Source organism: Haliotis rufescens, unplaced genomic scaffold (assembly GCF_023055435.1).
Source record: "Haliotis rufescens isolate VD_foot unplaced genomic scaffold, xgHalRufe1.0.p SCAF_3, whole genome shotgun sequence".
Lineage (NCBI taxonomy): Eukaryota > Metazoa > Mollusca > Gastropoda > Lepetellida > Haliotidae > Haliotis > Haliotis rufescens.
In genome coordinates, this window is record NW_025964001.1 from 9,800,106 (window position 1) to 9,821,935 (window position 21,830).

Genomic DNA, 21,830 nt, shown 5'->3' on the forward strand with positions numbered 1-21,830 from the left:
GTCATTTAAAGTGTTTGATAAGAAATCAAGCCTGAATCTTTCAGTAGTTTTTCAACTTTACCAATATTTATAACCCTAATATTGAAATTAATAGGAAATCATTTTTCTTGAAATACTGGTTTGAGAAGGGTGTCTCCCAAATTATAGACTTGGTCAAGGCCAATAAAGTCTCTGCTGAAAGCACACTTCATTGTACGATCATATCATAAGCAAGGCAACGCGTGAAGCTCATTTCTGGTGTCCCCTGCCGTGATATTGCTGGAATAACGCTAAAAGCGGCGTAAAACCATACTCAAATACTATATCATAAGTATGTATTTACTAATCACTATCAAATTGTGATGACACGAGGTGTTCACAAAATGGTGAGCGGATTCTGCCCCACCGGGGCTAACACACATTACTGGTGTCCGTCGTCGCTAGATTGGCGTAATATTGATAACAATGGCATTTACGTATGAATAGAAGCGTCTGCCTCGAGAGTTAAATACCCCCCTTCAGACTTTAGACTCGCTTAGTTACTATGGTATAAAGTGCTACAAAAACAAGAACATGTCCTCTCACACAGGGTATTGGTGTGATAAGTGCGTTTGTCTTATGTGATCACTAAAATGGTGTGGGCAGACTCTGTCGATCACCAGGTTGATTGCATGTGTTTGCATGTTGATTACCACAAAGCCCTGGATCAGTGCTCGTGCTCTCGGTCACCTTTTTATTTTATCATTTACAAACCGCGTTCAACAATACTCACTTCGTTTATTAAAGAATTTACTTTAACTGTGTGTGTTCATTGGAGTATGAACCTTCATAGAGCGAGGGCCAAAGCGTATGAACGTCGAAGCTTGCGACGACTTTCTTTCAATGTTTGGCCCTCACTCTAGATGTCAATTCTTTTTTTTTTTTTACATACAATATTTACAATACTTATTCCTCGAGGGTGGTAGCTCTAGATCTATACGTGTCACTTCATATTTACACTGACAGCCATGCAACAACCAGCTTTATCGCGGAATAAAATAGTTACCTAAAAAGAGAGGTGGCATGAGCGAGTGTGTGATCAACTTGCTTTACAGGAACATCTGTTGTAGTTTCTTTACCAGAAATGTATTCCAGTAATATCATCTTCGGGTGAGAAAGGTCCGTAAGAACTACCTCAGTGCGTCAGGCACAAATACAGCGCGTAGTAATACATTTATATAAAGTACAAGACGTCAAAATGGCCGACACGATAAACGTGACGGGAGAGATTTCCGAAGTTGTTCATGAACCTGTGGTGGTTACATGTGTTAGTCATCATTGATCAGTTGGCTTTGAAAGGTGATTATGAAGATGTGTCAAAAAGATACTATGGTAAACTCATAGATTGCTGTAGACTAATCTAGACACGGATCGAGTCGGTGCTGCGATAGTTGATGTGCATTTCTTCGTTTTGATAACCATAGAATTGGTCATGGGGAGGATATTCGTGAACGATTCTGCAGTCAAACTCTCTGACGTTTCTCAATGTTGGCTAAAACGCAGAGTTGAAGATTAAAGGGTCTACATGTTGAGAAACAACGCTTCTGTATGTATTTGTGCGAGGGAATTCCTACGGGTTAACCCAGGAACGTGGAAGTAGTTCGTCAAGATTTAAGTCACTTCAAGAACACGGCCTCTTGAAAAACGTATGAACGTCAAATTGTGTCGTTCAAAAAATAAACGCCAGTTTCCCGGTCATGTGGCCGACCTGTTGTCCAATGGAAAAACACGTATGGTGTAAATTTCACATTAAAAAATATTTAAGAAATAAATGACCAGTGGGAGTTGATAATCGTACAATAAAATACTGCAGGGAGAATAAACCATGAGTCGTTTATTTCTTAGATGAGATATCAACAGCATCTTTAAGGATGTTACTCAAATGTACAAGCTTTAAATTTATTTTTGTAGCTGTATTTAAACAATGTCGGAGAATTCCATTTTATGAACAGGGTGTATAACCGTATCAAATGGACACCGGGCTAGGAAGACAAGCTAACCATTAGTCCAGACCACTTAGGAAGCCATTAGGGGTTATCGTGCAGATGTGTCTACAAGCATCAAATTTGGCACTGGTGTAGGCCAGAACATACTAAATTCATTTTTGGAGGGCGCCAAAGCCTACGCTCATTAGGGCCGCCTTATTGGCAAAAATCCAAGATGGCCAACTTCATAACCAGTCATAAGATCATACAGACTCTTTTTATAGGTTTTCTACCTCAAGGATTCCAAATCTGAGGTTTGTTTGGACATAGAACTGCGTTTTGGCCAATTCAGTCGTCGAAATGATATTAAATTAAAACATACATACACTCATGCAACCGCCCCTTTTGATGAACTATTTTATTCTGCGTTACGGTTGGTTGTTTGTATGACTGTCCGTGTAAACATGTAGCAATACATACTAAATGAAATTTTGTAATACATCCCTCGACGCTCGCGGCATAAAATATGGATATAAAAAGTCAATTCTTACATGTTCCAGTTATAACTTCATTGTTAAACAAAACAGGGGCGGTCGGGTAGCCTAGTGGTTAAAGCGTTCGCTCGTCACGCCGAAGACCCGGGTTCGATTCCCGACATGGGTACAATGTGTGAAGCCCATTTCTGGTGTCCCCCGCCATGATATTGCTGGAATATTGCTAAAAGCGGCGTAAAACCATACTCACTCACTCACGTTTACCAATACATGTAGGTATGATCATTCCATTCCAACCTACCGGGTTTGGGGCCTACTGAACTAATGAAGCGCACGGAAAATCTCAGTTAGCTACACGATTATTCCATTGTGTAAGTGCAAATATCACGAGATAGTTCACATGTCTTTACAAACTACCTCCGATTTAATGTTGTACACATAAATATACATTGTCAATGCAAGAGCATTTACAGGCTTGCTCAAACTTGTTCAAAACTTGTTCAAAACAGATATAATATAAAACATAAAACAAAAACGGGCTACAGATCGCCAGCAACCAAAGTAAGGAAATGAAATAACCTCCTTCAGTCACGTTTCTTTGATAGCCGTATCGGACACTATCAAGCATGCTCCATCCAAGACGTTTTCACTTGACCTAGTTCCTACCTGGCTATTCAAGACCATAATGGATCACGTGACACCTTCTATGTGGGACATTATCAACACGTCTCTGTCTCATGGCAAGTTCCCAAGTGAACTGAAATATGCTCACATCACTCCCATCGTCAAAAAACCTGGTTTGGATCCCGACAATTTCTAAAACTTTAGACCTGTGCCCAATTTCTCGTTCGTGTCTAAATGCCTGGAAAAGATTGTTGCTGTGCAGCTACAACATCATCTTAAACAAAACTATCTCTGTGAAAAATTCCAGTCTGCATACAAGTCAAGTCACAGTACTGAGACAGCACTCGTTCGGGTCCACAACGACACCTTGACATCTTTTGGGCAGCGGAAAACCATTCTTCTTGTTCTCCTTGACCTCTCATCTGCTTTTGATACTATTGATCACACAATATTATAACACAGACTCAACACGACTTGGCATTCGGGGAACAGCTCTCCAGTGGATCCAGCCATACCTGTCTGACCGGACCATGTCTCTTAAGATCCATGATCGTCATTCTACAACATGCAAAAGTCACTATTGTGTACCAGAGGGTTCAGTCCTTGGACCTCAGCTATTTACGATTTACATCCTGCCAATTGGAGATATCATCCATAAACATGCTCTTAACTTCCACCTCTATGCGGACGATAACCAGATCTACATTTCCTTTAAAACTTCCGAACTGTCTCTGAACCTCGCCGCACTTGAGCGCTGTATTGATGACATACGATCCTGGATGAGCTTCAATTATCTCAAACTCAATGAAGAGAAGACTGAGTTTTTAATCCTTGGATCGAGACAGCAAGTCAGAAAGCTTCACCCTGATTCTGTATACCTTCATATTTGTGATACCACTGTGTACCCAACTGCCAGTGCCCATAATCTGGGAATCATCTTTGATTCAACAATGGCCATGGACACTCATATTTCACTAACCAGCACTGCATGCTACCATAGCATCTATAACATCAGTAAAGTCCGCCATCTACTTGATACTCCAACAGTTAAATTGTTGATGCAATGTCTTGTTACCTTCAAACTGGATTACTGCAATGCATTGTATGCTAATCTTCCCATGAAAGCCATATCAAAGCTACAACGCATTCAGAACCCTGCAGCTAGATGCATCTCTAAAGTTCCAAGATCCAATCACATCAGTCCTGTCCTCAAAGCACTACATTGGCTTCCAGTCTCCTTTCGTATAAACTATAAGATATGTATCATCACTCACGACTGCCTCAACAATAGCGACTATCAAGACTATCTCAAAGATCTTATATCCCTATACTCTCCAGAGCGTGCTCTCCGCTCCTCTGGTGGAACGCTACTGTATCAGCCTCTGTCTACTTCTGCTATGTCTGACCGTGCCTTCTCCTTTTGCAGTCCACAGTTATGAACTCTTTGCCTTTGAATCTGAGAATACTAGGGACCGTGGGGTTCATACGGACTAAGACCAAGTTTTTTATAGTGTGTAATTGGGTCCTTAGGTTCCCATTGTATTTTTTTTGTGAAGAGCAAGAAAGATGGAAAATATATTTGTTTATAAACATTTCTTAATAAATGATTGAGTTTTCCTGTAGTGAGCGTCATCTGTGAGAGTTGACAGATATGCTGATAATCAAGAATCTCAACACACTATGGTGGAATAACGTAAGTCATATTAGATCATATATATAATAATGATTAATAAGAAAAAGGTTTCTGCCGAGACCATGAAGAGTTCTAACCAGTGAAACATTCATAACCTAATGCCATAATGCTTCAGCTGAGTGAGTACTTCAGTCTGATTGACAGAAACATATATTCGGGTATATAGAGGCTTGTAGTCCACAGATATTAACCGGTAAAGTCGTCCCATACTGTTGAGGCCGTCGTTCTTAAATCTCACGTGGCTTTTTCCATACAGAGTCCTCCTGAAGAAAATACATAAATCGATTATAAATAATGTACATTTAAACTAATTCATTGATTTTCACTTGACGAATCGGCTGTATTTCACATAGAATATATATATATATTTAAATATTGATCAAGATGGTATATAGTACAAGTCAACATCGACAAGACATCGACCTCCTCAGTGGTCTTGTGGTAGAGCATCCGCCTTGAGAGCGAAGATCCATGATTCGATACCCGGCCGCATCATACCAAAAGACGTTAAAAGATAGTACTTGTTGTTACCCTGTCTGGGGCTTGGCATTCAGGGTCTAGGACAAGGACTGATCGTCTCGGTGACAGTATACTGTGTCTTTGTGGGGTATTCATGTTAAACTGCGGCATGGTATCTCAGTGGGCTAGCACTATAAACTCGGCATTAGTCCGGACTAGTACAAGCAGACACACACACACACACACACACACACACACACACACACACACACACACACACACATACGTGCATGCACGTCCCTATATAAATGCAATAATCTTGGACGTGACGTTAAATCCCATTCCACCTCACCTCACGTCAGACATCATTTTTGTCACTGATGCGTCAAATTTGGGAATGTCCTCCACATGCCTACCATAAATGGTTTTCAAAGCTTTTCTAAAGCGGTGTATGTTGTAATCCTGACCAAACAACTTTTGAACAAGAGTCGCATGACCCTCTTCGAAATATTCGTAGAAAGAGCATGCTCGATTGTACCTCAACAGTTGTGAAATGTCGATATAAAGGGCTGGAGCAGCAGGAATACTGCTCGACATAACGGGATGGTTGACTATTTGAAAGTTGAAATAATCCCTCTTGTCAAACAGTTTTGTGGGTATTTTTGTCACTCTGAATCTTTAAGCATAGATTTAAATAAGAAACAGATGATGCGGGTTCATTGGTGTCTTTTATTTCTAATTCACTAGTAAAATTGAATTGGCTATTTTATCACTATTGAACTATATCAGATCATCGATATATGTGAAACATTTTGGCCAAATTTCCTTGTTTTGATGTTGACAGTCCGAGAAGAAATACCGTTTCACATACATAAAGAAACAGATCAGCAAGGATGAGAGCACAATTGGTTCTCATGAGGATGCCTACTTCTTGCCTGAATGTCCTTTCCGCAAAATTTATTTTAATTTTATGGATGTTAACCACGAGGAAATGCACCATTTCACAATTGTTTCCTAAGTAAACTTCAGATGACATTTGCTTTATTTTTTTACATACTGTCCTGAACGTCTGAAATGTAACTATATCTATAGTTGCTGTCATAGCATTGCCTAACCATGACTTTAATGCTGTATTGCCCATTCCAAAAGTCTACACACAACATGATCTATTACATGATATGGTCAATAACATTCTTCTTAAAGAAATATGAATAGAGCATAAATGAATCATGTAACGTCACGACAAGTGATGTCACAGGTTTTGGAATTGACTACATGACAACTATTCTTGGCGGCCTCACAACCCAACCCACTCACTCATTTATCATTTACCGGAATAGACTGTATCAAACAGTCATATGTAAGCGACCATACTTCAAAGGTTTTTTTTAAAACCACGACACTTTAGGCTATGTCAGTGAAACTATTCATCAAACTACTAGTATTCGACTTGGTAATCTAATGAAAGCATTGCTGCTGGCTATGTTTGTGTTGTATCATAGCGCAATTCAAAAAGGTCTATTCCTCTGTTGAAAACTGTGTCGGTTTGTGTTGTCAGTAAATGGCCTGGCATTGTATATTATACACGAAATCAAACTACAAACGAACAAACCATGGTTTTAATACTGTACAGACATTTTGTAATTACTGTACTCTTGCTACAAGTTCTTGTTACATACCGTAATGCTACTAGTAATTGTCACGGGCACTGGGCGACTGTTTAACGCATGTGTGTGAATCATATTCAATATTCGCATGGTACTTAAGGTAGTTAAAAGCGCAAACTACACATTAACACCAGTTTCATGATGAAAATAATGTATTTTGCACAAGCGATATTGAACTGGTAGAAAAAGTATTAGCATTCCAACACACACACACACACACACACACACACACACACACACACACACACACACACACACACACACACACACACGTGCATGCACGTCGCGAGTGTGAAACACAAGCACTCTCTCAACGTCACACATATTTTCTCAGAGTGACACTCTCTTAATGGCATACACACATTCAGTGTGACAGACAGACTCTCTCAATGTGACACACACACTCTCATAGTGTAAGATACACACTCTCTCAGAGTGAAAAATGTTATTTATTAAATTTTAACTAAATTCTTAACACGGTGAGTGTTTGTTTGTTTGTTGTTTAACGCCGCACTCAGCATATATGATGGCGGTCTGTAAATAATCAAGTCTGGACCAATCCAGTGATTGAAATCATGAGCATCAATCCATGCAATTGGGATACGATGACATGCATATATGTCCATTGGCGTGTTTGTTCATTGTATCATGTTGAATGTATTGTTCCATATACATGTTCTGAAAGTGGAGAGCACAATTCCACTTACCCTTCCTTTGTATGCTGCGGCTCTGTCTTATGCGTCAAAGTAGTGTAACGAGGATATTTGCTGAATTCATAGGGCATTTTTTTTCCAGCAATCTGAAAATGATTGTATATCGATATGAAATAAGTATGCATGTGGTATTCCTCAGGCGCTTTCTGTGTTTGCCATCATTATGATTTACTTAGTGATTTTGCCCTTTGTGAACGATTGGGGCCTATAACTAGTGCCGTTAGCACCTGTCGCGTTTGACGTCACTGATATAATTGCAATTTCGTTCTATCCTAGTTATACTATTTGTATGACACTGCACTGTACTCATAATCTTCCAGCAATGATACTGTCACAGTACGAGTGGACATTATGGTACCATGGGGGGTCTGTCTTTGCTTATATGTATGCATCTACCTACGTCATCTTACCGCAACGTCAAACCGACATTGCTGTTACAATTGAACCGTGGTAATTTCAGTTATTGAGCTTGATATCTAATCGGGTGATCTTTATTCGAAATGTTTATACATATATGTATGTTGTTTTAATTCCAGATTGGGAGAAAATGTGTGTAGAGCTGATTGTTATTTTTCAGGGTTAGTTTCCGAGACAAATACACAGAGTGATCATAATCTCTGCATATAAAACAATGTATACATAGCATAACCAGAACTACAACTGAAATGATAAATTAATAACTTAAGTGATCATGATGTTTTATCGGAAATTTCTTATTTCCATTGACTAAGTTTGGTACCTCCATCATGTTCATTCATCCGAAGCCATACGAAGTAGTTTTTGACTGTGCACAATACACGAAATAGCAATAGCGCACAACACACACGACAAAACGATATTACCCAACCTACATTCCATATTTGGAATAGCGAGCTGAACAAATGCATGATGTAACCAGTTCAAATCATACGTAATCGAGACATTTCGGAAGGAATTTAAAAAACGAACGATTTTGTATGAATGAGTGCTGTAGTGTAAACAAAGAAGGGGTACATAGGTCGTGATGTTGAAATTAAATTGTGGTATGTCTGTCAACGTAAACTTGGTGGCGCAGGTAAGAAAAGTACAGGGCATACAGACCCCTAACTGCAAGTATTATGCTCCATTTTTATTACAATATGCGTGAACTGGGCTTGGCGCATGGCTCTCCCAGTCACTGTTTGAAAAGCCTTACCTGTGAAACAGGTCATCATCTTCACCTCCCCATGTGAAGTACAAGTTAGAGTAACCATTGACGGTGGAGAAAAGAGTCTCGTTGAAGGTGATCACACCACCAAAGTGATTCTTGTAAAATATCCTGGAAATGAGTGTGTGAGTTATGGTTAACGCAGCTATTATTTCAATTGTATGTCAGTTTGTCAGCTTATTGTTGTAGTGAGTGAATGATTTTACTTGGACACCTTAAATTGGATTCAAACATTATACCCATGTGGGGAATCGAAGCCGGGTCTTAGTCTGCCCCAACACACCAAGTGAGATACAAGAACATTTTTCTTTATGAACATTTGACATGTCCTCCTCGGTCAGGCACAAACTTTGTAGCTCCCATCACATACTAAAATGAAAGTTTTAATTAAATGCACCAAACACACCAATCAATCACTTAAAGTCGACGAACGCAGCATTATTATCAGCTCTCTTCTTGATGCGTTATCAGATAATGGGATTAATGCTATTAACAAACCTTAAATAGAAATTCAATGGATATGTGCAATCCATCATTCCGAAAACAGGAATTGGAACATCTTGAAAACCAACCATGCACCACCAGAAGCATTTTGAATTTAATAATCCAACATGAAGAAGAACAATGATTTGGAATTAACCTCTGGATCACCTAACTTATGTATTTCAGCTGTTAGATGGGATGTGTACTGTGTAACACTCCTGGTCTGATATCAACAGAATTTGGTGCAAGATAAGACAATAAAAGGTCTGTCCCTCAGACCATCTCTTCAAAACGTCAAGCTGAACAGTGATTCTAAAATCGTACCAAAATTCATTAAAACAGTATGCTATCATTTCTGTAAACAGGATGTCAAAGGGTTGGATCTACCTGTATTTCAGTATGTCGAGTCTTTGAGAGTGATGTAAAGCCCTCGCACCACACCAGTAGGTATTCCTCTCACTCTCAGGCACCAAGTCGACATCTTGGAAGGTGAAACAGTCAAAATGACAAAGAGCTTTGGCTTCAACGTAACCAATGTTTTTAATCAATCCTCTGTTAAATGGTGTACCATTTTCCTGAAAAAGAAATATATAAATATATATATTCTTTGTTTTCCAATCAAGTATTGACATGAGCGTCAATGTACGCAACTGTTATACCATGACATGCATCAACCAAGTCGGCAAACCTGACCACTCGATAAGTTGCCTCATACTAGCATGGGTTGCTGAAGTACATTTCTAACCATGATCTTAACGCTATTGGTAATTTATTATGATTCGTCTGTTCCTTTTCATTGCAAGTCAGTCTTCAAGATGGAAGGTGTTAATAAAGTAAAAATGTATTTCATTCTTCACAAGGATACCTCACAACCATACACATTGACAACAAAAAGATCAGGGTCATCTAACCTAATCCCCCACCATCCCTGTAATCTCATTATGTTAAAAAAAAGGAAAAGTGAGAAGAGTGTTGGTTGATTGGTTGGTTGGATGTTTAACGCCGCACTCAGCAATATTCCAGCTGTATGACGGCGGTCTGTAAATAACCGTGTCTGGACCAGACAATCCAGTGATTAATATCATGCACATCGAGCCGCGCAATTGGGATCGATGACATGTATCAACCAAGTCAGCGAGCCTGACCACCCGATCCTGTAAGTCGCCTTTCACGACAAGCATAGTCGCCTTTTACAGAAAATATGGGTTGCTGAAGACCTATTCTACCCCGGAATCTTCACAGGTCAGTGAGACGAGTGAGTTGGTGAGTTGGATGAACCGTGCATTTGAACATTATTTCAGTTGTATGGCAGTGTGTTCGCTAGCTGTTGTTAGAAGCCCAAAGTGAACCAAGTGGATATTCAGAACATTTGCTGAACCCACGGGTATCGTCAGAGAAATATGTGGACTGTACAAAGGGGTCACTTTATGGCTGAAATACTGCCAATGAGACTTTAAATGTCAACTCACTCACTTCCGCAATTGTGTTGTCCACACAACGGTGAGACTGTCTACTCCTAAGCTGTGAGGTGTACTGTCAACACACCTGCTCCACCACAAAGATGGCATATTCCGCCTGTTGTTTCTGGAGCACTCTGTGGAGGTTGTTGAGGAGGATCTTCAGGTTCACCTCTCTGTCTCTGTAGGGAATTATTATGGCAAGTCGCTGTGGTGAGGCACATCCAAGCGGTTGGTGGTACCCCCCGGGAAGAAGTGTCATGGACGCATTCAAGGTCGTCTCAAGATCAAGCCATGGTAGCGATTCTTTTAGTATTCGTCGTTTCTCACCTAAAGAAAATCACCGATACAATTACTGATATACATAAATGGAAATGATTATTTTCAAAGATGTCTTATTACACATATATATTCATTGATGCAAGGTTGTCTGGGGTCATGGGTTGCCCAGTCGTCTAAGGCCCCCCGAGATATGCTCTGCAGAGTTGCGTCCCTTGGGCACGCCAGAAACCTATGATTGTGGGTTCGAATCACGGTTCTCCCGATTATGTTTCTAGGTTTGTCAGCACCATACCCGTGCTCCCGGGTTTTACCGAATAGGTAAACATCTGAGACCTGCATCAGTTCGGGCTTTCCTCCCACATTAAGCTGACACGTCGTGAAATAACTGGATTACTGTTAAAAGCAGCGTTAAATTCAACTCTCTCACGCACTCAAGGTCGTCTCAAGGTCAAGCCATGGAAGTTATTCTTTTGTCATTCGTCTTGTCTGTCCTGAATTAGTAAACACATTGCAAAAGCCGTGGATCAAAGATAGCCATGACTGACATCTTTAACCCCAATACCCCAGTGCTTCAACTACAGCGAGATGTCTACTGTGACACTTCAGGGATATAACCCGGCTGTTCGAAGTGGAAGCCAGACCAGACAACATGCAATAGGATAAATGTATTTAACGTGCTAACGTGTCCAAAATGCAATCGTTTATTTGAAAATACGGAAACATAAGTGCGCAAATGTATATTTAACATTTCTATCATGCTATTTGTGGAGTGGCAACATACACCGAGAGAATAAATTTAAACACGTACATGTTGGACCGAAAATACATTTTGAAAACGAAAATCATGAAGTATTCGTTATGACTTTGTGACTTCATGACACTGTCAGTCAGATCGAGTGTTCGATGAAGCAACATAAGCAGTAGTGGGAATCAAAAGTCTCGCATCGTGAAAACACATCTACTTTCAGATAAATGCAAACTGTCTAAAAGACATCTTAAACAGCATGTACAATTATATCAGTAGTTTGCTTGAGAAGCGCCTCTATAAAATTTAGATGTGGTGTTCTTTTGATTTTGGGTCAAAACAGGTGCCACTGCAATTTCAAGTGCTTGACGTGAGAGCCGTCTATACGTGATCGTGATCATTGTGTTAACAACTGACTCGCTATTTATTGGCGACAAAATCATGAACGTGGACACACTGTTGTCATGTGATCCAGTCAAATTGGCGTTCCAGAAACGGCACTTAAGATATTGCCTGCTCATACGTCAAAACAAAACTCTACTTAACCTCTTCCTTAGTCATAAGGCAATTCTGCTAAAAGCAGTGTCCATTGTGCGATTCAGACTTAATCATATACATGTGTTTATAAATCACTATCAATTTGCGCTAATATCAATGTTCGAAAAACAGGTAAGCGTATCCTGCCCCACATAAAAATCATCTTATGCTTGATACATTTGTTTGTTGCCTAACGCCGCACTCAGCAACATTCCAGCTACATGACGAAATCGATATCTAGACCAGCCGAATGCGACATATTTGGCGATGCAACACATAAAAGGGTCAAAAGGAAAGGTCCATATATTCATGCGAAACATGATAGGCACATATCGGTAAATATCATGTGGTCAGGATCGGTGACTTAGTTGATGTATGTCATCGTATGTCAGTTGCCTGGATTGATGCTCATAAAGTCAATCACTGGATTGTCTGGTCCAGACTCGATTATTTACAGACCCAAGTCATTTAGTTGGAATATTGCTGAGGGCGGCGTTAAATAACATACAAAGAAACAAAACATATCGGTTTATTCGGTACATCTCGCATGGCAAATGACTGCGTTATCATATTACCATATACTTGGTATTGTATTGAATAAGTGAATGCTATTTGACATTATAATTTAAAATTAATAATACAGCTAACTCACGGTGGCATCTAAAAATACTAGTAGTCTAATTTGGTCCTGCCAAAAGAGGATTTTAAAGATCCAACGTGTGATGAAAAAGGTAATTCTTAAAGCTTTAAGATATAGGGGGTCTAAAAAGAACATAGCTGTGAAAATGCTTCAAAAACATTCTTTTATCAAGCGAATCCTATTTCACAGTTATCATTTTACTCAACGATTTTTCAGGGTAAAATATGACTATTAGAATTAAGAAAGAAACAAAAAGCCAACTCACTGAGGTTGTTCTGCTGACATGGAACAAGACTTGGCGAGCGTTCAGGGAAAACACATGGCCGCCCAGTTTCCCTTCTCAGTTCATTCGGTGAAATATTTTCTTCCTTTACAGAAAGGTTGAAGTGTCCTTGTTTGTGTATCCATGTGTTGTGATTGACAATTTGATTGGACGTCAAATATACATATACAAGTATGCTCACGAAAGTCACCTCTACGACCAAGAAACATACAAGTTCTCTGTGCATTGACATATTCTTAATCTTCTATGGCCAGTAAGTTCCAACCGATCAACTTGATTAAACGTATGCTGAAACTCCGTGAGTAGAGATGTAGTTTACAATTGATTGTCTGTTATTCGACCCGGTGATGCTCGTCAGTATAGATGTGCCGAGTAATGTGGTATGGCGCTATAAATCAACGTCCATCGCCTGTTTTCGAATTTTTCTTGGAGGCGGGTGAAGGTATAAACCTGAAACTGCACAAAGATGTTCAGCACCACGGTGCACTGAGATATTGTAGTAGGTGTTAATTCTGCAAATATTGTAAGTTACCTATGTAATATTAGTTGTGTCCTAATCAGTAGTTGCTACTGAAAAGCTTCTACATGGTCAAAGGTCAAAGGTCCAGTCTATTTTACTTTCAAGGGTATTTTTGTTCTATTGTTTGCTCATTGTTATGCGCAAGAGTTCTCATATATCGCGCGTAGCCTTATCCTGTTTTCGTTCATTGTTTATCTTCAGTTATAGGCACTATTCCAAGTTAATTTGTGTATTACGTGTTTACGTGCGTAACAACTTAATAGACGTAGATTGCGGAAACACAAGAATAGGTGCAGAGGTAAGTGCATCTTTTAGCTTCATAAAAGCTACATCTACATCCTCGCTTCACTGGAAGTCCACCTGTTGACTCGTTAGATGGGTCGACGTTCGTGCAACCTTGGCTAAATCCTTGACAAATCGACGATAGTAATTCGCCAAACCCAGGAATTTCAGCACATCTTTTCGACACTTGGGGGTAGGCCAGGTCTGGACAGACTCAATCTTCTCAGGTTGAGTGTGTACCCCTTCTGTTGAAATAACATGACCCAAGAAGTTCACTTTGGTTTGGAATAAGCGAAACTTCTTTGGCTTCAACTTGAGGCCTGCAGGAGTAAGTCTGTCTAAAACTGACTTACACCTTGCTAAAGTTTCCTCATAATCGGTGCCAAAGACGATAATATCATCTAGGAAATAGGCACTCAACCCACTGGAGACCTCTTAACCTTTCCATCAACCTTTCGAACACACTGGGTGCATTACACAGTCCGAAAGGCATAACGGTCGTTCATATAGTCCTGATTTAGTGACAAATGCCGTTTTCTCTCTCGATCTTTTGAAGCCATTTCTAATTGCCAATAACCTGCTTGTATGTCCATTGTACAATAGAGTTTTGCCCCTCCGAGACTGTCTATACAGTCTTTGATACGGGGCAGAGGATAGGCATCCTTCTTGGATACACAGTTCACATCACGAAAATCACAGCAGTACCTATAGCGGCCATCAGGGCGCTGTACGAGGACCGTGGGGGATGCCCAAGGACTGGTCAAGGGAACTATGACCCCTTGTTCTAGCATCCTTGCAACTTCTTTTCGTTCTACTTCTTGCATCACCAGTATCAACAGTGTGCTTAACCAAACCAGTGCGGCGCCTAAATCATCTTTATTTTTGGCGAATGTATCCTGGAACATGACCAAAGTTTCTTTTAGCTTATCTTGTTGCTGATCTGTAAGGTCAGATTCAGGGATCTCTGAGCCTCAGACATAAGCCACCCGTTTAGTGTTATTACATTTCCTAGAAGGAATGTAAGCAGACTGACATTTGGCTAGTATTTTGCTACAGGTAAGAGTAATAATATTATCAGTTATATTAATCATTTTAACATATGTATTCTTAGATTTGTTCACAACACCATTTCCCATGAGTATACCCATAGGCTCTAAGATCTCTTTATAGGGCTCAACTATCACATTGAATGAAAGTTGCTGATATGTAGGGATAGAAAGTTTCACAAAAGACACAGATCACAGTGGAAGTTTGGTGTTTTCACTCAAAATTGCAGGGCTTTGACCCTGAAATGTCGGTAACCCAACATCATGTAATTTGATCTTACATCTCTCAAGATCAACCACTGTCCCCAAAGCATTCATTATGTCCATACCCAGAATACCATCTACATCAAAAGAGCCATCAATGTTTGCTACAATGAACTCTTCGTTAGTTGGTTTCACTGTATTATGAAGTAACAATGGAGCTTTGAATACCCCTTTGACAGGGAACATTGTACCATTCACTGCTTCCAGGTTTAAATCTACTGGATTGATTTCGATCATTAGGGTTAGGTATCCGTTTAGTGGCTATTAGATTACCCGAATTCTGTCCTTAGCCCTTTGATCCCCTTTACGATTAATCATCCCTTCACGATCATTAGGTTCGTTTAGTTTCTATTATAGATTCTATAGCGGCTCCTAATATTCTTCATACAAAAACATCGAGTAAAAAGAATTAAATGGTTTTGTGTTGAATACTTTGGCTACTGGAGACTGTCCTGGAACAATCACACAAGCCACTTTCACCGGCTACATTTTTTCAGAATTGATTCAAAAGCTAACTCACCGTTGTGTCGTCACTAGCCATGCACATGCCTCCCTCGCTCCTTACTGTTATCCACATCATCCTTACAGTGCTTGAATGCGATTTGCCCACATTTCAAATTTGAATTCTACAATAACTGACAATAACATTCCTGAAAGCCTAACAACTGCACCAGGCACCAACCTACACAATACCTAAAGATCGGAGTGAAAAGTTAAATGTGCCTTTTTCTAATTGAACAATCATGAAAAACACATCAGCAATGAATGACTTTTACCCGTGTTGAATGCAGAGCGTAACGTGTGTGCATGGCGTATTCCAGAGGTCAGTTTGTGGCTGATCATATTGTGTAGCAATACAGAGTGACACTGCTGTACTTAAGTTGGCGAATACAACCAGGTGTTTCTCACGGCCTTGTAATGTCAGGGTTTGTTTGATACCAAGTTGTTTTCAAAGATCTGTCGTTGCAATCCATTGTCAGTAATAGTTGCATTATTAAATGTGGCATTGAAATGAAGTTCACAATGCATAAAGGCTCTGGTGTAAACAACTATGATAATACATGTAGTTGCGCATGGAATTGCACACCACTTGATATTTGAATACTGTACAGATTTTGTTTATGTCTTACCAACTGCACCTGTTACCCACATGCACAACAGTGAAGGATTGATATGACGGGACTAAAGCAGAGAATGTGATCAACAAACAAAGACCGGTAACTCGTAATTAAATTCATATCATCAATGAAAACCTTCAAACATTCACAAAGGACGTTTGCAAGCGGGCGGTCAGCCTGTATGTGTCAGTAGCTGTGTGTGCTTGATATCACTAGTTTCCTTTACCCATGTTTTTATTGATGTGACCACACGATTAACGAACCTAACCCTTAAACCTAAATAATGTGCTTATAAACATCTATAATATAATCTCTTCCTATGTACATGAATGACTTTAATCACTTCAAACACCACAATTATTAATTGTTGCGTTACCCAGTGTCGAAATCGTATTGTGTTGTGTTATTATATAATTGCATTTATTCGAATAGAACAAACTACAATAAGAAAAAAGATGCATAATAATTGCTATTCTTTCTGAGGCTGAGTGCTAATATTCTAGTCGACTATAAGTTTGTTTAATTCATCTACATGACAAATTTATTTATATATTTATAATAAAAAGTAACACCCAGCCATTAGGCTTATGAGACACGATAAAACATCATATACTATAAAATACATTGACAATAAAATTTACATACACTGAATGCTAAATGTCTAGCTAAATGATTGCTTACGTTTAAACATATTTAAAAGTGTACTAGTTAACAAAGGCTGAATTTCTTAACATTTTAAAATATAAATGAAAGCGTCATCAACGCTAATATTTTTTAAAAAACGGGTTTAAAACAATACATTCTCTAAGAAGAATACTTCTAAGATCATCATATAAAGGACATAACATTAAAAAGTGAAATTCATCTTCTACAGACGTTTGATGAACAAATTTAAAACAGGTGGTTTCAACATGCAGGTTTGATCATGCATCAGTGGTCTAAGTCGATGCAACGGTGCAGAGTTGTTTCCCAATACCGTACCAAGACCCGGCGAGAATCGGTTCAAATTGTTGATTTACCTCTATTTGATCCTTGGGTGGAATACAAAATCCTATTCAATGTGGAATTAAACTCTACTAACTCAATAACAGCAGACCCACTGAGAGTTCACAAGTCAGACTTATACTGTAGACATTGCTCATGAACACTTTTACCAAGTTCAGCGGTTCCGTAATTGAGGATCTCGAGTGATGACCCCTTGCAGGATCAGGCGCAGTCCTTGCTGCTTCTCATTGTTACAGTTCTTGGTGTGACTTTCACAACACGTCGTGCATTTATCATGGATCAATATTTTGTTTTGGCCAAAAAGGGTATTTTTTGTATGTGGTTGCTTTCTTAATTTTAAATTGAAGTAATCGTAAACTAACTAGTGAACATCACGTACACGCGTTTATCAGGAACCTCTTCACAAAAACTCTATCTGCATGTTGTGCTGTACATTTTGCACTGAAGGCACAAAAAAAACACCGCTCTTCAGTCTGTTTATCAACCACACCTTTGACACTTGTCTGTTTTCTTTTAGCGTGAGAAGAAACTTTAGCTCAGATTCTGATTCCCACGAAGGTGGAACCATGGAGCGTGATTACAACACTGACATGTGCCACGGCTCCTCCCTGGAGCAATAAGTTAAATATAGCATCAACGTTCGTCCACTTGATCATGTGACTTTGAGCAAAATGACTCGGAAGCCTAGTTTGACAGCTGTCACCTAGATTGAAGATCACAGTAATCTTGTGTGAAAATAGAAAACAATCAAAGGATTAACTGATGACCTTTCTATTGATACGGTTGGCGTTAACTAGTTGGTAAATATTGCCGCTCTTATTGCTAGTTATTGATAAAATAAACGTAAGTGTCGCTTTCTACTTGTGTATAGGTAGGCAACATAAAATTCTTTTTGGCTCCCGTCATCTATATCTATTTTTAATTGGTAGGTGAAGTTAATTTAATTTCATTTTTTTTTTCGATTTCCCAACAACTCCAACCTAAATTCACAGAAGAAGAAGGAATTATTAAAGTGTCACGATTTGTACGGTTAAAATATCTGCATGTAATGAGTGAGTATGGTTTTACGCCGCTTTTAGCAATATTCCAGCAACATCACGGCGGGGGACACCAGAAATGGGCTTCACACATTGTACCCATGTCGGGAATCGAACCCGGGTCTTTGGCGTGACGAGCGAACGCTTTAACCACTTGGCTACCCGACCGCCCCTATCTGCATGTAGGCATGTGGTGTACAACTCCCGGCGGTATAGGCCTCTGAGACACATATTTCATGAAATACAATCATTTAAATATATTGCCAAGTATTACGTTGATAATATATACAAGCCGCTGATGTGGCAACGCCATAATTATACACAATAATAGCTAAATGCAAAAGAAAAATCGCAATTATACTGATTGAAAGCCAAGACATCTTTTCAAAACCCCTGCGTCTTTCCTGATATTTCAAATCAGGAGCAAATTTTATGTTATTAAGTTTCATAAAAAGCGCAACTTTTTTAAACCTTTTGAGTCGGATCGAGGTTAAGTGTCAGAGGGAGGTCATATCCTGGCAACCAAGAACCAATGATTTTTTCCGGGTTTTTTTTATAAATATAAATACACCACACAACGGCGACCTCTTGAAAGTATTCGCAGTGAGATGACATACAGTCACATAATTGTTCTCTATTTTTAAACCTTATTAAAAAATAAAGGCTGAGGCATTAAAGTACTCATGGAAATGAAAAAAACCTGTTTTGCTGGATTTAATAATCGACACAAAGCATTACGTAGATGTAAATACGAAATAACAAAACAACTGGAAAAGTACTAGTCTGGATTTGCTAGTTTTATCTCAGTGCTCAATACAAAATGTACTTTACAGGAGGTAATTTGTAGGCACTTTCAACATTCAAAAATAAAACTAAGTCAAAATTGACATGGCAGAAACAAGCTATAGGCAATATGCAAATTAGCGTGGAAAAAAAATATCAAAACAACAATAAAAATAACAGCTATGTTTATGTACATAATAATAATGACATGTAAGTTGTTGTTTGAGAAGGGAATGTGACTTTTACGTTCTGATATTTTGACGATGATTCACTATCCCACAATGCCACTCACAAATCACTAACCACTGACAAATCACATGCACGTGGGTTTCAAGCACCTGTTTTCACCTGTCGTCAAGGTGTCATAGGTCATGGACATTCACCTTGATCTACTAACACCTGGTTATGCTCAGTTTCACAATAGTCTGTTTTGTTCATATTTTTACACACTTTTACGTGTAAAAAGACATAAAACCTCTGATACGCTGTATTTGTGCCAAGGCCCAATTAGTACTAATTGAGTTGTTTGAATATTTATATATTTTGTATATTAACTGCATTTATTTAAAATCTGAGATCGAAAAAAACAAGGTTTTTTTCATTTCTGTGAGTACTTTTTTTTCATTAACAGGGGAAAATGACGGATGAATGAAGGAACCTGCATCGTGTGCGAAATACGCATCATGTCGGAAAGCGCACGTAAAATCTCAACAACAAAACGAGAAAAGGGGACCCACGTTGAAGGATATATACTTCGGGTGTTACACAATCTCTCAGCTGTTTCCCAACATTTCCCATCACTAAACACCTCACCGAAAATCATTTTATATTACACTATCCTTTTAAATTTGTGTAAATCTTTTAGCCTACTCTGTAAGGCTAATGCACACGAAGATTGCATATTTCTTTCTACGTTGGGGTGACCGCCTCTGTGGTCTAGTGGTAGAGCGTACGCCCGGAGAGTGGAAGGTCCGGTGTTCGATCCCTGGCCGCGTCATACAAAAGACGTTAAAAGATGGTACTTGTTGTTACCCTGTCTGGCGCTCGGCATTAAGGGGCTAAAACAAGGACTGGTCGGCTCGGAGTCAGTATACTGTGTCTGAGTGGGATATTCATGTTAAACTGCGGCATGGTATCTCAGTGAGCTAGCACTATAAATCGGCATCAGTCCGGACTAGTACAAGCAGCCACACAAACACACACACGTGCATGCACGTCGCTATAGAAGTGCAATAATCTTGGACGCGACGTTAAACCCCATTTCACCTCACTTACGTCGGGGTAGATATTTTTGTGTTTGAAATTTCGTCAAGACACAATCAAATAATTTTGTACTACGCAAATACGTGTAAATGTCTTAAAGAGACATTTGTGAAAAACTATACGCTACATGTGCATGTACAAGTGCTAAGGTGTCATGTAATATCTTTTTATGAAAAAAAACAACATTTAAATTGTCAATCCCTCAATCCCAGAAGTATATTAGGAAGTATTTTAATGCAGTGGAGTTTATGTGGCTGTGAAAAATGCCTCACCTATATCATACCACGCGTATTTAGAGGAGGTAAACATGTGGCCCATAGTATGATCACGGGTTATTAAGGTCGGAATAGGCAGACAAACAAATCTACAGGTTCAATTGAGAAGGTTTGTTTCAAATACAGTACAAATAATTTTCATTTTCAACAGCCTTTGTTGCATCCACATTGTTCACTCTTAAGACAGTGTCGTGTGCTGCAGACAAACACGGGATGTTGCAGATAGACATTCACGCTACCCAGAAACATATGGTGCTGCAGATAGACACTTCACGCTACCCACAAACACATTGTGTTGCAGATAGACACTTCACGCTACCCACAAACATATGCTGCTGCAGATAGAAACAGGGTGCTGCAGACAAACACGGGATGTTCAAGATAGACACTTCGCGCTATCCACATACATATAGTGCTGCAGATAGACACTTCACGCTACCCACAAACATATGGTGCTGCAGACAGACACTTCACGCTACCCACAAACATATGGTGCTGCAGATAGACATTCACGCTACCCACAAACATATAGTGTTGCAGATTGACACTTCACGCTACCCACAAACACATTGTGTTGCAGATAGACACTTCACGCTATCCACAAACATATGGTGCTGCAGATAGACACTTCACGCTATCCACAAACATATGGTGCTGCAGGTAGACATTTCACTCTACCCACTAAACACATTGGGTTGCAGATAGACACTTCACGCTATCCACAAACATATGCTGCTGCAGATAGAAACAGGGTGCTGCAGACAAACACGGGATGTTCAAGATAGACACTTCGCGCTATCCACATACATATAGTGCTGCAGATAGACACTTCACGCTACCCACAAACATATGGTGCTGCAGACAGACACTTCACGCTACCCACAAACATATGGTGCTGCAGATAGACATTCACGCTACCCACAAACATATAGTGTTGCAGATAGACACTTCACGCTACCCACAAACATATGGTGCTGCAGACAGACACTTCACGCTACCCACAAACATATGGTGCTGCAGGTAGACATTTC

General features: G+C 39.5%; 1 protein-coding gene across 1 annotated transcript; it reads right to left on the bottom strand.

Annotated features, from left to right (window-relative positions):
• Positions 1–1,272: 1,272 nt before the first annotated feature.
• LOC124140990 (beta-1,4-N-acetylgalactosaminyltransferase bre-4-like) lies at positions 1,273–15,900 on the bottom strand. Its single transcript, XM_046508840.2, has 7 exons — positions 15,839–15,900; positions 13,189–13,662; positions 10,808–11,049; positions 9,650–9,837; positions 8,768–8,890; positions 7,588–7,679; positions 1,273–5,017 (listed from the first exon to the last, which is right to left on the bottom strand). Exons 2-6 carry the CDS (start codon positions 13,436–13,438, stop codon positions 7,622–7,624), a joined length of 861 nt encoding a protein of 286 aa, XP_046364796.2. The 5' UTR covers positions 13,439–13,662; positions 15,839–15,900; the 3' UTR covers positions 1,273–5,017; positions 7,588–7,621.
• Between the last annotated feature and the right edge of the window lie 5,930 nt (positions 15,901–21,830).

Bases quoted from the DNA above. Each gene is read 5' to 3' on its own strand.
- LOC124140990 (XM_046508840.2), bottom strand. From the start codon at position 13,438: ATGTCAATGCACAGAGAACTTGTATGTTTCTTGGTCGTAGAGGTGACT. The intron at 8,891-9,649 runs GTAGATCCAACC...ACTCATTTCCAG, and splicing joins CTCGACATACTGAAATACAG to GATATTTTACAAGAATCACT. The intron at 7,680-8,767 runs GTAAGGCTTTTC...AATCATTTTCAG, and splicing joins GATGATGACCTGTTTCACAG to ATTGCTGGAAAAAAAATGCC.